This window comes from Jaculus jaculus, chromosome 16 (genome assembly GCF_020740685.1).
Source record: "Jaculus jaculus isolate mJacJac1 chromosome 16, mJacJac1.mat.Y.cur, whole genome shotgun sequence".
Lineage (NCBI taxonomy): Eukaryota > Metazoa > Chordata > Mammalia > Rodentia > Dipodidae > Jaculus > Jaculus jaculus.
The window spans coordinates 50,081,792-50,096,297 of record NC_059117.1 but is presented as its reverse complement, the minus strand read 5'-3'; the positions used below and the strand labels follow the sequence as shown (position 1 = coordinate 50,096,297).

At 39.8% G+C, this 14,506-nt stretch overlaps 1 protein-coding gene across 14 annotated transcripts in view; it reads left to right on the top strand.

Annotated features, from left to right (window-relative positions):
• Erc2 (ELKS/RAB6-interacting/CAST family member 2) overlaps positions 1 to 14,506 on the top strand; it is a 1,023,973-nt gene that overhangs the window by 364,728 nt on the left and 644,739 nt on the right. For all 14 annotated transcript variants that reach the window (XM_045136003.1, XM_045136012.1, XM_045136010.1 and 11 more), the window contains one exon: positions 13,444 to 13,611. In XM_045136003.1, the coding sequence (XP_044991938.1) occupies positions 13,444 to 13,611 (168 nt within the window). The remainder of the gene's footprint in view (positions 1 to 13,443; positions 13,612 to 14,506) is intronic.

Below are 14,506 nucleotides of genomic sequence, written 5' to 3'. Positions count from 1 at the left end.
CTTCCTGCTTCCAACTTAAAAACCTAACATTTCTTCAATAAGAATAAAATTTTATTTATTTATTTATGAGGAGAGAGAATGGGGGGGTGGATATGGGCACACCAAGCCCCTAGCCCCTGTAAACAAACACCAAACACATGTGCCACTATGTGTATCTGGCTTACGTGGGTTCTGGGGAATCAAACTTAGGTCCTTAGGCTTCACAAATAAGTGGATTAACTGCTAAGCCATCTCTTTAGCCAAGAAAAATAAATTTCTTTCGATGATAAATGACTTTTTGGAAATACTGGGCATCTGTTGTGGATACTTCTTGTGACTTAAGCAGCCAAGGTTTTCTAAGCCTATTTGGTGTACAAAGGTCAAGAATAATTTTTAAAATAAGAACATAGGGCTGGAGAGATGGCTCAGTAGTTAACGCACTTACCTGCAAAACCAAAAAACCCCAAAAAACCAAAAAAAAAAAATCAGGGTTTGATTCCCCAGTACCCATGCAAATCCAGATGCACTAAGTGGCTTATACATCTGGAGTTTGTTTGCAGTGGCTGGAGGCCCTGCTGTGTCTATTCTCTCTGTCTCTCTTTTCTTTCTCTTTCTGCTTGCAAATAAATAAACAAAAATATTTTAAAAAGAGAACATACACTATGCATCTATACTGGTATTTTAAATTTGAACTTAGTATGATAGGGCCAATATTTAAATACTCAGATTTCACATCTGCATGACTCCCCTGTTATCTGGAATTTGTTTTTATTAATGATATCTACGTTATATTTATTTGCTCTACCCTTACCCCAAGTTTCACACACACACACACACACACACACACACACACACACACACAAATAAATGTGATTCAATAAGTCCCAGGATGTGGCTATCTTGTCACAAGACTGCATTCCTAACACTCAGAGTGATTGCATGACATGAAAGCATTTCTTCATATCTGTTCAATGCGTGAATAAATGATTCTAGTTACTGACTGGTACCAACAGATAAGAAGTTTTTGAGATCAGAATACCTGCAAGAGCCAAAGGTCACAATGGAGCACTGGCATGTTCCTATCAATAGAGCTGGATTTTGATGATTCAGTGGCTGAAGGACATTTCTCCCCCTCAAAGCAACTTTGTTTCAATTAAAGATTTGTTGGAAGAGTATTAAACACAGTGATTATTCTGAGCTACTCTCTCAACAAGACTCCAAAGAGACTCATACTAACTGAATCACCAAGCCAGTTAGGTCACTGCATTCAGCTCTCAGAGATCAGTAGCCTCTGGTGGACAGAGAAGGGGAGGCTGTGGGATGATAGCATGTCTTGGCCTTTTGGCCTCTTCTGCACTCCTTAAAGTTCTCATGCTTTGCCCTTCCGGAACCATGACATCTCACTGTAAGTCAAGACAATGACACTGCCATGTCTATTACACAACCTTGTATTTGCTGCTAGACAAAACCCTTGCATTTAAAGGCAAGGAGATGGAAATCCCAAGCATGGTTCTTTGTTCTAAGGATTGAAATGTTGGGTCTTCCTAGAATCAGGTCTGTTCTGACAAGATTGAAATCATGGGTTATACACACAGCATTTGAGCTACTGACACATGGCTAGTTCTGAGAGGCACTGAATGTTTCATGTGAGTGTTAGATTTTGAAGACAATCAGAAAGAAAAGAATAAACAATATCTCATATTTTTCATATGGATTACATGTTGAATAGCAGTAGTTTAGATATAGTGAGTTAAGTTAAAGGAATCTCACCATTTCTTTTTACTTCTATGATTATTTAGAAAGTTTGAAGTTGCAGGTATGGCTTGCATCATTTTTTAAAAAATACTTTACTTTTATTTAATTGAGAGAAAGAGAGAACAAAAAGAGGCAAATATAGATAGAAAATGGGCATGCTAGGGCCTCCAGCCACTGCAAACAAACTCCAAGTGCATGTGTCACCTTGTGAATCTGGCTTTACATGGGTATTGGGGAATCAAACCTGGGTCCTTTGCTTGGCAGGCAAATGCCTTAACCACTAAGCCATCTCTCCATCTTCATATTTATTTTTGACACATGATCATTAAATACTGTTCTCAGAAGGTGCACATGCCTGTTCTAGCCATTCCATATACCCCAACACATTACTTTCTTCACCAAGGGAAAAAAAAATAATCACTCCTCCCATAAGTTACATTAATTGGCTATTTTTCAGATGTTCATTAAATGCAGAGAATATCTTCTTTTGGTAGCTGAATCTGCGATATTAGCTTTTAATTAAACTCTGTCAAAAGCTAATAAACTGCTCTGGAGAATGTATTTCTGATTGAGAAACGCATTGTTCACCTACTCAGAAACCTTCCACACCTACACACACACCCTCCACTGGGGGCTACTTTCTCTTCGGTATCTTTCAATATCTTTCTCAAAGCCTTGATCTTTAACCCACATGCCTAATTCCTAGAACTTTGTGTCACTGTTTCCTTTTAGCTGTGTCTAGCTCTTGTCATTTTCCCCCTTCTTTGATTTTGGGGTGAAAGGAGAGAGGAATAGATTTTTTTTTTTGTTAAAGGAGCTGTGTGTAGAAAAAATAGAAGAATAGATAGGAGGATCACTGTGAGTTTGAGGCCACCCTGACACCACATAGTGAATTTCAGTTATTCTGGGCAAGAGTGAGACCCTACCTCAAAAAAAAAACAAACAAAAAACAATAAACTAAAAAACACAACAGAACAACAACAAAAGAGTAGAAGGAATACAATGACTTATTTTATTTCTTCTAGGTTCATGATAATATATAAGACCAGAAAACATTTTTAGTATACCTCTAAGGGAGTCAGTGGAGGGGGATCAGAGAGGAAGGAAAGGAAGGGTGGTGGGAAGGGATTATGATAATGATATATCATCTGTATGTATGGAGGTTGTCAATAAGATGCTGATAAAAATAATTGAGGCGGGAACTGGAAAGATAGCTTAGTGGTTAAGCACTTGCCTGTGAAACCTAAGGACCCTGGTTCAAGGCTTGATTCCCCAGGACCCACGTTAGCCAGACACACAAGAGGGCACATGCATCTGGAGTTCGTTTGCAGCGGCTGGAAGCCCTGGCGCACCCATTCTCTCTCTCTTTCTCTCTCTCTCCTTCTTTCTCTTTGTCCCTCTCAAATAAATAAATACAAATAAAAAATATTTTTAAGAAATTGAGGGGCTAGACAGATGGCTTAGTGATTAAGGTGCTTGCCTACAAAGCCTAAGGACCCAGATTTGATTCCCCAGTACCCACATAAGCCAGATACACAAGGTGGCACATAACTCTGTAATTTATTTACAGTGGCTAGAGGCCCTGGTGTGCTCATTCTCTTTCTTTTTGTATCTGCCTCCCTCTTTCTCTCTCAAATAAACAAATAAATATTTTAAAATTTTAAAAATTAAAAAAAATGTTAAGATGTATACTTTTTTTTTTTAATCAATGCCAAAGGGACTTTTTATAACAATTCCTGAGTGGCTTAATATATCAAACTGTTAATGTAACCCATGTTGTAGGTTGACAATAGGTGGGAGGGCATGGGTCTCACAGCTACTCGAAGATCCAGACTGATGTCTTGGAGAGCCACCACTTACTAAATACATCCCCGAGGATCTTGGAGGGAGGGAAGAGCATGGGGGTGACAGCCATAGGAAGAGATGGGCTGCGCCTGTGTTTATGCCTCATAAATAAAAGCAGTGGTGTCATCTTCCAGCAAGGACACTAGACAACATGGCCATCCTGCTCAGGAAGGACAAGAGTTGGATATGCGTGAGATCTGGTGGTTTCTACCACAGCAACTTTTAGCTTTTAGATTATTGTGGTGTTTGTGTTTTTGGAGGTTGTATATGTTATGCATACTTCCAGTGTTGAAATTGTCTCCCCATTTGAATGATTGCAAGTTGAACTCAATTCAAATAAACCCTTAACCCAAGTCTATTATTAGCTAAACAAACAAATGGAACTTTGAATGTGAAATAAAACTATATCGGGAGCTTTTGTGATTGTTCCAGTTTCGTTTCTTTTCAAGCTGTTCTCTGTGATAGCATGTTTATTCTATTCTTGAAGCATTGTCAAGTAAGTAGAGTTTAATCTGCAAAATTGCTCAAGGGCCCCATTTTCTCCCTTAAGTGTTTTCTCCCAAGTGTTGATGGAGTCATTTTAAGATTGAAATGAACCACTTGATTTTCAAAAATTATCGATGACACATTGAGTAGCGCGTTCGTGTTTTGTCACAATGTTGAAACTATTTCTGGAGGCCCGCATAAAATACGGCAGAGAGGTTGGGAATTTTGTGTGGAGAACTTTTAGAAACACACCTCATGATTGGAACTGGTTATAATTCCTGGGTGCTGACATGGAGATTAATAATGCTTAACTGTGATTTTGACAAGTTTTGCTAATTTCATTCCTGCAAGCATTTTCTTTCAAGTTATTACCTTAAAGTGAAGTGATAACAAATGTTTGTTTTATATCACCAGATGAAAGGTTAGATTGTGATATGATACTTGTTCTATTTTTAATGTTACTTGTTTTTACACACACACACACACACACACACACACACACACACTCCATTATATACACAACTAGATCAGAGGGAAATAATCCATTTTCTTAGAATGGAAAGATTCTCCTACGTGGAACCTTAGGTAATTAATTTTGTAATTAAATCATATGAAAAATTGGGACTTCAAGCTTATAGATCTCTGTGTGCTGACTAGTTCATACAGTTCTAATTTTCTATTTTCTTTTTGTTTTGTGAGAAATTCGAGTGCTGTCTACTTTGCCAAATATGATTATTGAGTCAACTGCCAAAGTTTAAGGGAGAGCGTCAAGGGATGTTAAACTTATTTGGTGTTGAGCATTCTATACTCCCCAGCACATCTGCTTTTATCTTTCTACCTGATGCGGGATCGTAGCTTCTACTGGAAAGCTTTGCAGACTCTTTTTCTTAATGATGTACACTGTTGAGGGAAGTCAGAATGTTAGTGAAGGCACCTTTAATCCACTCATGGTTACCTACATTGTAACTACACGTTTTGGTGTTTAATGGATTGTGCTCTTTCTTGGCCGTTCTCTTTCCCTCTCTAACCTTCCGTACATTAGAAGGCCTGTGGTTGTGCCCCATCTGGAAGTTCCCATCTGACTTTAAAAGTGATGTCATACTTGCTTACTGCAAACCAGGCTAATGTTGGTTGAGAATTGGATACAGTTCAGGTCAAAGTTGTGTACTGAAAAAACAACAACAAAATACCCTCCAGCTTTCTTTCCCCATTCTGGAAGACTGCAAAGCTCTAAAGATAGAATAAAGGTGATTGAAGGGCATGATCCACATGCCTTTGAGGTTCAGCGCATGCCTTCTGGCTCATGGAAAATAAACTCTCAGCAGAGACCTCAGCTGGCACAGACTTCTTGCTGCCATGTTGCGTTTATGTTGTGCGTGTGCCGATCACAGCCAGGCTTGCTCCCCAGTTTCTTCCAGGAGAAATATTCTCACAGTTAGGTTTGTTTTTCATCTCTTCTGGGCTCAGGAAAGTATGGTGGGCAGTGTTTGATCGCACATGGTGAGAGATTCTTGCTGCAAATTCTGAGCATCTCTTACAGCTCTTTTTTTCTCAAACTTTCCTTACCACCTCCTATATTGCCATTTTCTTTATCACAGTTTGGACGGTGGGAAATTTTCTTCTGATCTACATGTAGACCATCCGGCTTTGATAGCTGGGATAGAGGTCACAGTCATGGACTTCTTCTCTGAATCCCACTGAATAAGCCCATGTGCATTTTCCTGTTACTGACGGTAACTCCTTTAAATCATGGCTATCTGAAATGCTCAGCATATACTGCCAGCTTCCATGGAATTCATCAAATACCCATGCCTTATGCATAAAATTAAAGCTTCATTTTGTCAGTGGCTATGAAAACCCAAAGAGAAATAGTGGTGTTGCTGGATGTGGTGGCACATACCTTTAATCCCAGCACTTGAGAGGCTGAGGTATTGCTGTGAGTTTGAGTTTGAGGCCAGGCTGAGACTGCATAGTGAATTCCAGGTCAACCTGGGCTATAGTGAGACCTAGCCTCAAAAAAACAAACAACAGAAAAAGAAAAAGACCTACTGGTGTTATTTGCAGTTGGTAGAGGCAACCACTTTAAACATTGATAAGCTGTGTTAGAATTTGGGGTTCTTAAACTTCAGCACATATGAAGATTTTCATTCAGGAAATGAAAAATTCCTAAGACCCGAATCTATCCTCCATCTTCCTAGCCATTCCCTATGTATCCATGGCCATTGAGTGAGAAGAGGCATATCTATCAGTTTTGGTCACAGAATATACTCCCTCTCTCATAGTGATATCAGGAACACTCTGCCTGTGTGCTCCAGGTACTTGTCATCACCTCCCACAGGAACTTCCCCCTTTTCTTTCCTGGGCCAGAAACATAAAAACTCTCCTTATGTATTGCCTCATCACCTGGGACCTTTAGAAACAGAATTTTGGCACCTTTTTCTTGGGATGGGCACATGACAGAGTTTCTGTTTCTGTAACTATCTTTTACCTAACACTAACATCTTTCCATTTACATATATAATGTATATATTATACCAGATATTGAACCCTGCCTTTAGCATTATAAAATGTCAGGTTATTAGATTCTATCACTCCCAACCTCTTTGTTTTATACATGGAGATACAGTGGCTCAAGGCTTAATGGGGAGTGACAGTTACTTGTCCTGATTGTCATGGCTAGATAAAAGCAGACATAGGACTGGTATGGTGACACACACCTTTAAATCCAGGCACCGGGGAGGCTGAGGTAGGAGGATCACTGTGAGATTGTGGTCAGCTGAGACTACAGAGTGAGTCCCAGGTCAGTATAGGCCACAGTGAGACCCTGCTTTGAAAAAGTAAAATAAAAATAAAAATAAATAAGCAGACCTGGGCCTAAGACTATCCTTTTTTCACTGTTTCATGTTGTTTTTTTAAATGTACTCCCTTAAAACCTACAAATCTCTTATTTTGATTTATATGGTATTCTTGTATTCTTTATTCTCCATTTTGTCTTTTAATCTAAATTTTACTTGTCTGTACTATAAAAAGGCAAAATTAAGACACATATTGGTTGGAGATACAACAACCTTTTTGTTAAAGATTCATTTATTAGAGACAGAGAGGGAGAGAGAGAGATAGAGAGTGAGAATGGGCACGCCAGGGCCTCTAGCCACTGCAAATGAACTTCAGACACATGCACCACCTTGTGCATCTGGCTTATGTAGGACCTGGAGAATCGAACCTGGGTCTTTAGGCTTTTCAGGAATGTGCTTTAACTGCTAAGCCATCTCTCCAACCCTGCAACAACCTTTTACTTCTTGAAGTCTAATTCTTTTTTAAAAGTATTTTTATTTATTTTAAAGCAGAAAGATACAGAGAAATGTCATGTGTGCCCACGCACACAGACACACATATACACAAACACACACATAGACACACACACAGGGGGTGGGGAGAATGAGTAGGCACACCAGGGCCTCCAGCCCCTGCAAGCACATCAGTACATTACAAATTTAACCTTCCTTGCCCTGCAAACAACCTATAAACACATGCACCACTTTGTGCATCTGGCTTTATGTGGATACTGGGGAATTGAACCCGGGGCGTTAGGCTTTGCAGGTAAGCACCATAACCACTGAGCAATCTCTCCAGCCCCTCATAGTCCATTTCTTCTGTCCCAACACAATCCCTTTTCATTCTTGGTGTCTGGTAATTTTGACATGTGTACTGCTTGGTTATTGATGCTGATTTTTTGGTAGGGGAAAAGAGGGTTTAGTTCTTCCATAGCCTCAGCACTTCATCATACATGTGAACTCTATTGTCTCACAAAGCCTCCATTTTCCCAGCAGGGTTATATGGTAATTTGATTGTCCTGCTTAGCCTGGCTGTTGTTTTGATCATACTCATTCACAAAGAGACTGTTGTAAGATTCTGCACCCTTAGCTGTATATTCATGTAGCAGACAGCTTCAGGTTACCTGAGATGAGCTTTCAGACCAGGCACACTTATGAAAGAAGGGGTTTATTGAAGTTTATAGATCTAGGAGAAGTTCTATAATGGTAGAAGAAGCTGGCCTGCTTTCACAGCTCCAAGTGGATAGAGAGAAGCCCCAAGCCCCAAAGCCAAAAACCACAGTGCACACTTCAGGAAGTCCAGGTGGAACTAGGTACTTTGCATATCTTTAGATTGGAATTTCAAACCCACCACCACACCTTATGATCCACCCAATGACACTGCCTCAAGCCAGGTGGCTGAAGATGCCAACTATAAACTAATAAAACACTGAATATATTGGGGGCCATCTATTTAAACCACTACATTCTGTCCCTGAACCCCAAGAGATTTAAAACTATTACATATTATAAATTGTATTCGGTCCAATTTCAAAGGTTCTTACAGTCTTGAACAACTTAAGATAGTTCCAAAGTCCCAACTCAGATTTAAGATTATCTCTTAGTTGTGAGTCCTGAAAAATCAAACAAGTTCTATACTTTCAACATACAGAGGCACAGAGTCAACTTTTTCAACTGGTATAAGGTATAGCAAGGAGAGTCTAGAACAATGCAAACTCAAACTCAACAACCATCAAGCAAACACCAAACTTCTGTAGTTCAAATCCAGTACAACCAGAGACTGACTATGTCCATATTTTCCAGTTCACCTCCTCAGCTGGGCAGAGTAGCCAGGGAACATTTCCATCCCAAGCCAACAGTGCACTCCATGGTAGCCTTTGCACAGTCCTGGTATATCCAAAATATCTTTGGATCTCCATGCAAACCACGGTCCCTCTTCTAATGGCTTTGCCAGCCTATTATGGCATCACGCCCTGCCTCATGCCATGTCTCAGCAGCCACTCCTGTAACTGTATGCATTTCATGACCACTCCATGCATTTTTCATGCTTCCAAACCTAATACCAGATGTGCAGGACATAGCCATATTCTTTATTCAGGGAAGAAATAAATTGTAACCTTGAAAAGCAGCTTCCTTGCCCAGTCAACTCTTTCCCCAAAGAGTTTGTATTTGCATCATGTTCTTTCCTCAGGTATTTTCTCCATTGTTTTAATGTAAAACAGTTGGGTCATCTTCCTTAAGACTGATAATGTGTTGACAATCTCAGTGCCTGTAATTTTAACTTGCTTGAGGTTTTCCAACTTAAAATCTTAAGTCTCTCAGTCCAATATCTTTAGCCAAGCACATCAGTACATTACAAATTTAACCTTGATCACGCTCTCTGGGGCTGGGTAACACAACACAGCCAGCCCTTATTCAAGTCCTCTGCAGTCTTTTCTTACCTTAGGAAGTTCATTAGCCAAGTCTACAAGTTCATAAGCTGAGCCTTCAAATACAATTCTCACTGTACTTTGCATTCTTAAGATCTCATAAGAATAGTGCATAAAACTTGGCTTACCACTCCAGATGGTGTCTTTAGTTGCAAGTACCAAGTCCATGCCCATTACTCCAAAACAAAAGTTCCAAAAGATGAAAATCCATATGGTCAGATTCATCTTATCCCATGTCTTGTACCAACTTCTATAGTAGACAGCTTCAGGTTTGCTGAGATGAACTTTCACACTAGGCACAGTTATGGAGGAAGGGATATATTGAGGCTTATAGACCCAGGGGAAGTTCCATAATGGCAGAAGAAGCTTGCCAGCTTTCACAGCTCCAAACAGAGAGAGAGAAGGCCCAAGCTCAAAAGCCAAAAACCACACAGCATACTTCAAAAATTCCAGGTGGAACTAGGCACTTTGCATAAATATTTAGATTGGAATTTCAAACCGACCACCACATCTTAAGATCCACCCAGTGATACTGCCTCCATCCAGGTGGCTGCAGATGCAAACTACAAACAAATAAAACACTGAATACACTGGGGCCCGTCTATTCAAACTACTACAATTCATATTTTTACCTTTATTGAAATATAAATCTTAACTGTGTTAAAGTAAAAGTTATGAAGCTATATAATTCCATGAGCTGTGTTAAATACTTACATTTTGTATCCACTCTTTTTTACAACTTTTAAAAAAATATTTATTTGAGAGAGAGAGAGAGAGAGAGAGAGAGAGAGAGAGAGAGAGAGAGAGATTGAGAGAGAGAAAGAGAAAGAGAAAGAGATAATGAATGCATCAGGTCCTCTAGCCATTGCTAATGAACTCTAGACACATGTACCACCTTGTGACTCTGGCTGACTTGGTTACTAGGGAATTGAACCTGGGTCCTTATGCTTTACAGACAAGTGCCTTAACTGCTGATCCATCTCTCTAGCCCTGTATCCACTCTCTTGATGAACTTAGAGACCGGCATTTCGCTCCTGGCCCTGTGTCATCAGTCAGTCCTGCCCATCACTTTACCATAGGCAGCCATTGCCTCATATATGTGACCATAGATCACTTTTACCTATTTTGGAGTTTTGTAGACATGGAAGCAGAATCATGTAGTGAGCCCTCTCAATTCTTTTCACTTAGTTTGTTTTTGAGATTCACCTATCCTATAAGTTACCTATAGTTTCATGGCTAACTAGTGTTCCATGTAAATATTTAAAGATTTGTTTATCCATCCACTTGATTGTGGGCCTTTGGGCTGTGTCCTACAGGATCACTGTAAATTGTGATAATATCAACATATCATTTTATTTTATTTATTTGCAGGGATAGAGAGAGAGACAGACAGAGACAGAAAATGAGTGTGCCAAATCCTCCAGCAGCTGCAAACAAACTCCATATGCATGTGCCATCTTATACATCTGGCTTACTTGGGTACTGGGGAATCTAACATGGGACATTAGGCTTTGTAGTCAAGTTATTTAAACCCTGAGCCACCTATATAGCCCTATGAACATATTTATAAGCATAATTTGTATATACATTTGTTAGACCCATTTATGGCATTATTTAATTTTGTTATAATACATATGGCCACAGTCTCACACTAAGGAAACAGTCATAAGCAATATCCTTTCCTGCAGTGATCAGGATAGATCACTGGGGTGTAACTTCTGGATCCCATTGATAGTTTTAATTCTGTTCTCTCCTTTGTAGATGGTCATATAAATTAAGGTATCTTTAAGGACCCAGAAAAAATAAATCATTGTGATCATCTTAGTCCATCTCAGCTTCAATAGCAAAATACCTGGTTGAGCTGGTTTATTGACAGTAAAAATCCAGTGGCTAGGAAGTACAAGGTTGATGTGGAGTGTGTGGTAAGGGCAGTCCCTGCTCATAGGTTGTGCTTTCACATGGGTCCTTTGGGCCTTTTAAAAAAAAAGTTATTTATTTATTTGAAAGAGGGAGGGGGAAGAGAGAGAGAGGGAGAGTGAGCATGCCAAGTCCTCTAGCCACTGCAAATAAACTCCAGACTCATATGCTACCTTGTACATCTGGCTTATGTGGGTGCTGTGGAATCAATGCTGTGTTCTGAGGTATTGCAGGCAAGCACCATAGCCACTAAGCTATTTTCCAGTCCCCGGGCTTCTTTATATCCAATTAATGAGGACTGTGTCACAAGGATCTAGTCACCTCTTAAAGGCCCCACTTTTGGATATCATTACATTGGAAATTCAGTTTCAGTGTGAGAATTTAGATGATGGCAGTGGTATCTGATGAAATGACTGTAAGATCATTTTGACAATGAGTTCTACTAGTCTTGGAAATAATATATTAGATGTTGTGGTTCAACTGAGAATGTTCTCAGAAAACTTATAACTTGTTATTGACAATAATTAAGAACAACCTATTTCATAATGTGTTATAATTGCTTCTCCCACCACAGGCTGACTTGGAATTTACTATATGGTCTCAGGCTGGCCTTGAACTCACAGCAGTCTTTCTACTTCTGCCTGCCATATGCTAGGATTAAAGGCATATGCCACCGTGTCCATCACAATTACTTTTTAAAACAAATATTTTATTTTATATATTTATTTGAGAGAGAAAGAGAGAGAGGGAAAGAGACAGAGAGAGAAAGAGAGAGAGAGAGAGAGAGAGAGAGAGAGAGAGAGAGAGAGAGAGAGAGAGAGAGAGAGAGAGAGAGAATGGGCATGTCAAGACCTCTAGCCACTGCAGATAAACTCTATACACATGCACCACCTTGTGCATCTAGCTATGTGGGTACTGGGTAATCAACTTGTTTCCTTTGGTTTTGCTAGTAAGTGTCTTAACCATTGAGCCATCTCTCCATCCCACAGTTGCTTTTGCAGTGCCTGTCTCTATGTGTGTGTGCTCAGGTGGGTGCAGGCAGGCACATACATGTGGAGGCCAAATGGCAGCCATGGGCATGCTTCCTTAGGAATGCTTTCCACCTGTTGTCAGACAGCATCTCTCCCTGTGATGGTGTTCAGAATGTTCAATTAAATATAAAGTTTATATTTTCCCCTTAAATGATACTTGAAAATAAGAATTCTGATTTTCTTTTTTTTTAAATTTTGTATCATGGTTTTTCCAACTATTCCTTTATTGGTGAACTTCTAGGTTGTTTTGGGTCTTTTACTTCTAGTATACACAGTGTTGCACAGAACAGCATTGCGTTTGTATTTTGCATATTTTTTAAACTTTGTATTGACAACCTCCATATATGTTGACAGTACACCATGATCATAATTAAATTTTTAAAAAGTTATTTATTTGAGAGAGAGAAGATGGATGCACCAGGGCCTCTAGCCACTGTAAATGACCTCCAGACACATGTGCCACCTTGTGCCTCCAGCTTACATGGGTACTGGGGAATCAAACCTGGGTCATTAGGCTTCACAGGCAAGTGCCTTAACTGCTAAGCCATTTTTTCAGCCCCATAATTAAATTTTTGTGCTCACATAGAAACAGGACTTTTTTTGTATGCTTTACCTATTTTTTTTCTTTTGTGAGTATTTAGAACCTTTTCCTTCAGCAAGAAAATGTGCGTTTTGTTTTTACACCATGTTCTTCCTCCAGCAGCAATAGTGGACGCCTGGCTCTGTGTCTCTGTCTTCTCCCTCAGCCGTGTTTCCATACATGTCCATCTTGTTCTTCCAGACACTCATGGAGTTCTCCACAACCTGGAAGATGCGGAAAGCACCGGGCTCTCTGGGACATGGAGAAAGGTGTTTTTGTTTCCCACCCTAAGCAAACACACTGCTTCTTATAAGCAGGGGAACAAACACAGGAGCATACTACAAGTTCATCAAGCCCCCTTTTAACAAAGCTATTTTTTAAAAAATGAAATCACTGTTCAGATATATGTGCAACAGGACTGTAAGGTACATAGGCTGCTAAAATGTACTGAGTTATCTCTCATCAAAAACTCTGTACCTGGTACTACATGCACAGCTCTCCCTGCCCCACTCCAAAGGCAACACACTGATGGTGATCAACGGCCTTGTTGTAAAACCAGCACTTTCTTCCTTTATTGCTGATTTCAGGTGGATGCACTGAGATTACGACTAGAAGAGAAAGAATCTTTTCTCAATAAAAAAACAAAACAACTGCAGGACCTTACAGAAGAGAAGGGGACCCTGGCTGGAGAGATTCGTGACATGAAAGACATGTTAGAAGTGAAGGAAAGAAAAATTAATGTTCTTCAGAAAAAGGTCAGTTATAGCCTTTCTGGGTGGGGGTTGGTATTACCTATGTTCTTGTCATTTCAGAGAAATTTGGAGCATGTGCAAAATAAATTATCTTTAAAAATATATATTAATGAAGCATCAACTTTCCCCTTTACTATTACTGTACTTATTGTTGGTTGTGTCTCAATTTTAACATGGTCTCATGGTAGTCTAATAAATTACCTGAAAACTCAATGGAGATAATTCTTGTATTTATCAATGTAAACACTGAAGTAATTGTATACGTTCAGATGTCAGTCCTAACTAATAGTACTGGCAGTACAAATGCTGGGGGTTGATACTACCTGGGCAGTGCCCTGGGGAATTTTGTAGAGTTTTTCCTCTGCCATTAAAGAATTACAAGACATGAAGGTATTTTAAAAGAATAGTTGATTTTAGACTAAGAGGGGGGAAGCAAAAGAAAAAAGTTGGCTCCTCTGAGAGGAGGGGCCTCTGACAGGAGAATCCAGTTTTCATGAGAACCGAACGTTAGTGGCTGGGAAGGTCCACCTGTTTGGAGTCTGTGGTTGGTTGGCTTGGTTGAAGGTGAGAGGTGCTGACTGGTTTAAGGTGTATCCACTATTGCACAGATCTCAGGAAGTCGTCAGACCAGCCCACCAAGGCAGTGTAATGGTGGGAAATTCTTTCAGGCCAGGAAGGAGGAGGAGGAAAAATGATTGCCTTGCATCTTAATTTATCAGGGTCTATTCCCTCCCTGGTTAGCCTTCTCAGAAAGCTGACTCCTGCAGTGTTTCAGGGAGTAGCTCTGTGATAGATGCTTAGCATGTATAGGCCCCATTTTTAGTCTCTGCACCTAGAGAAAATATGTAGATGAAAAGTGAGTGCTTGGGAAGATGGCTTAGTGGGTAAATTGTTTACT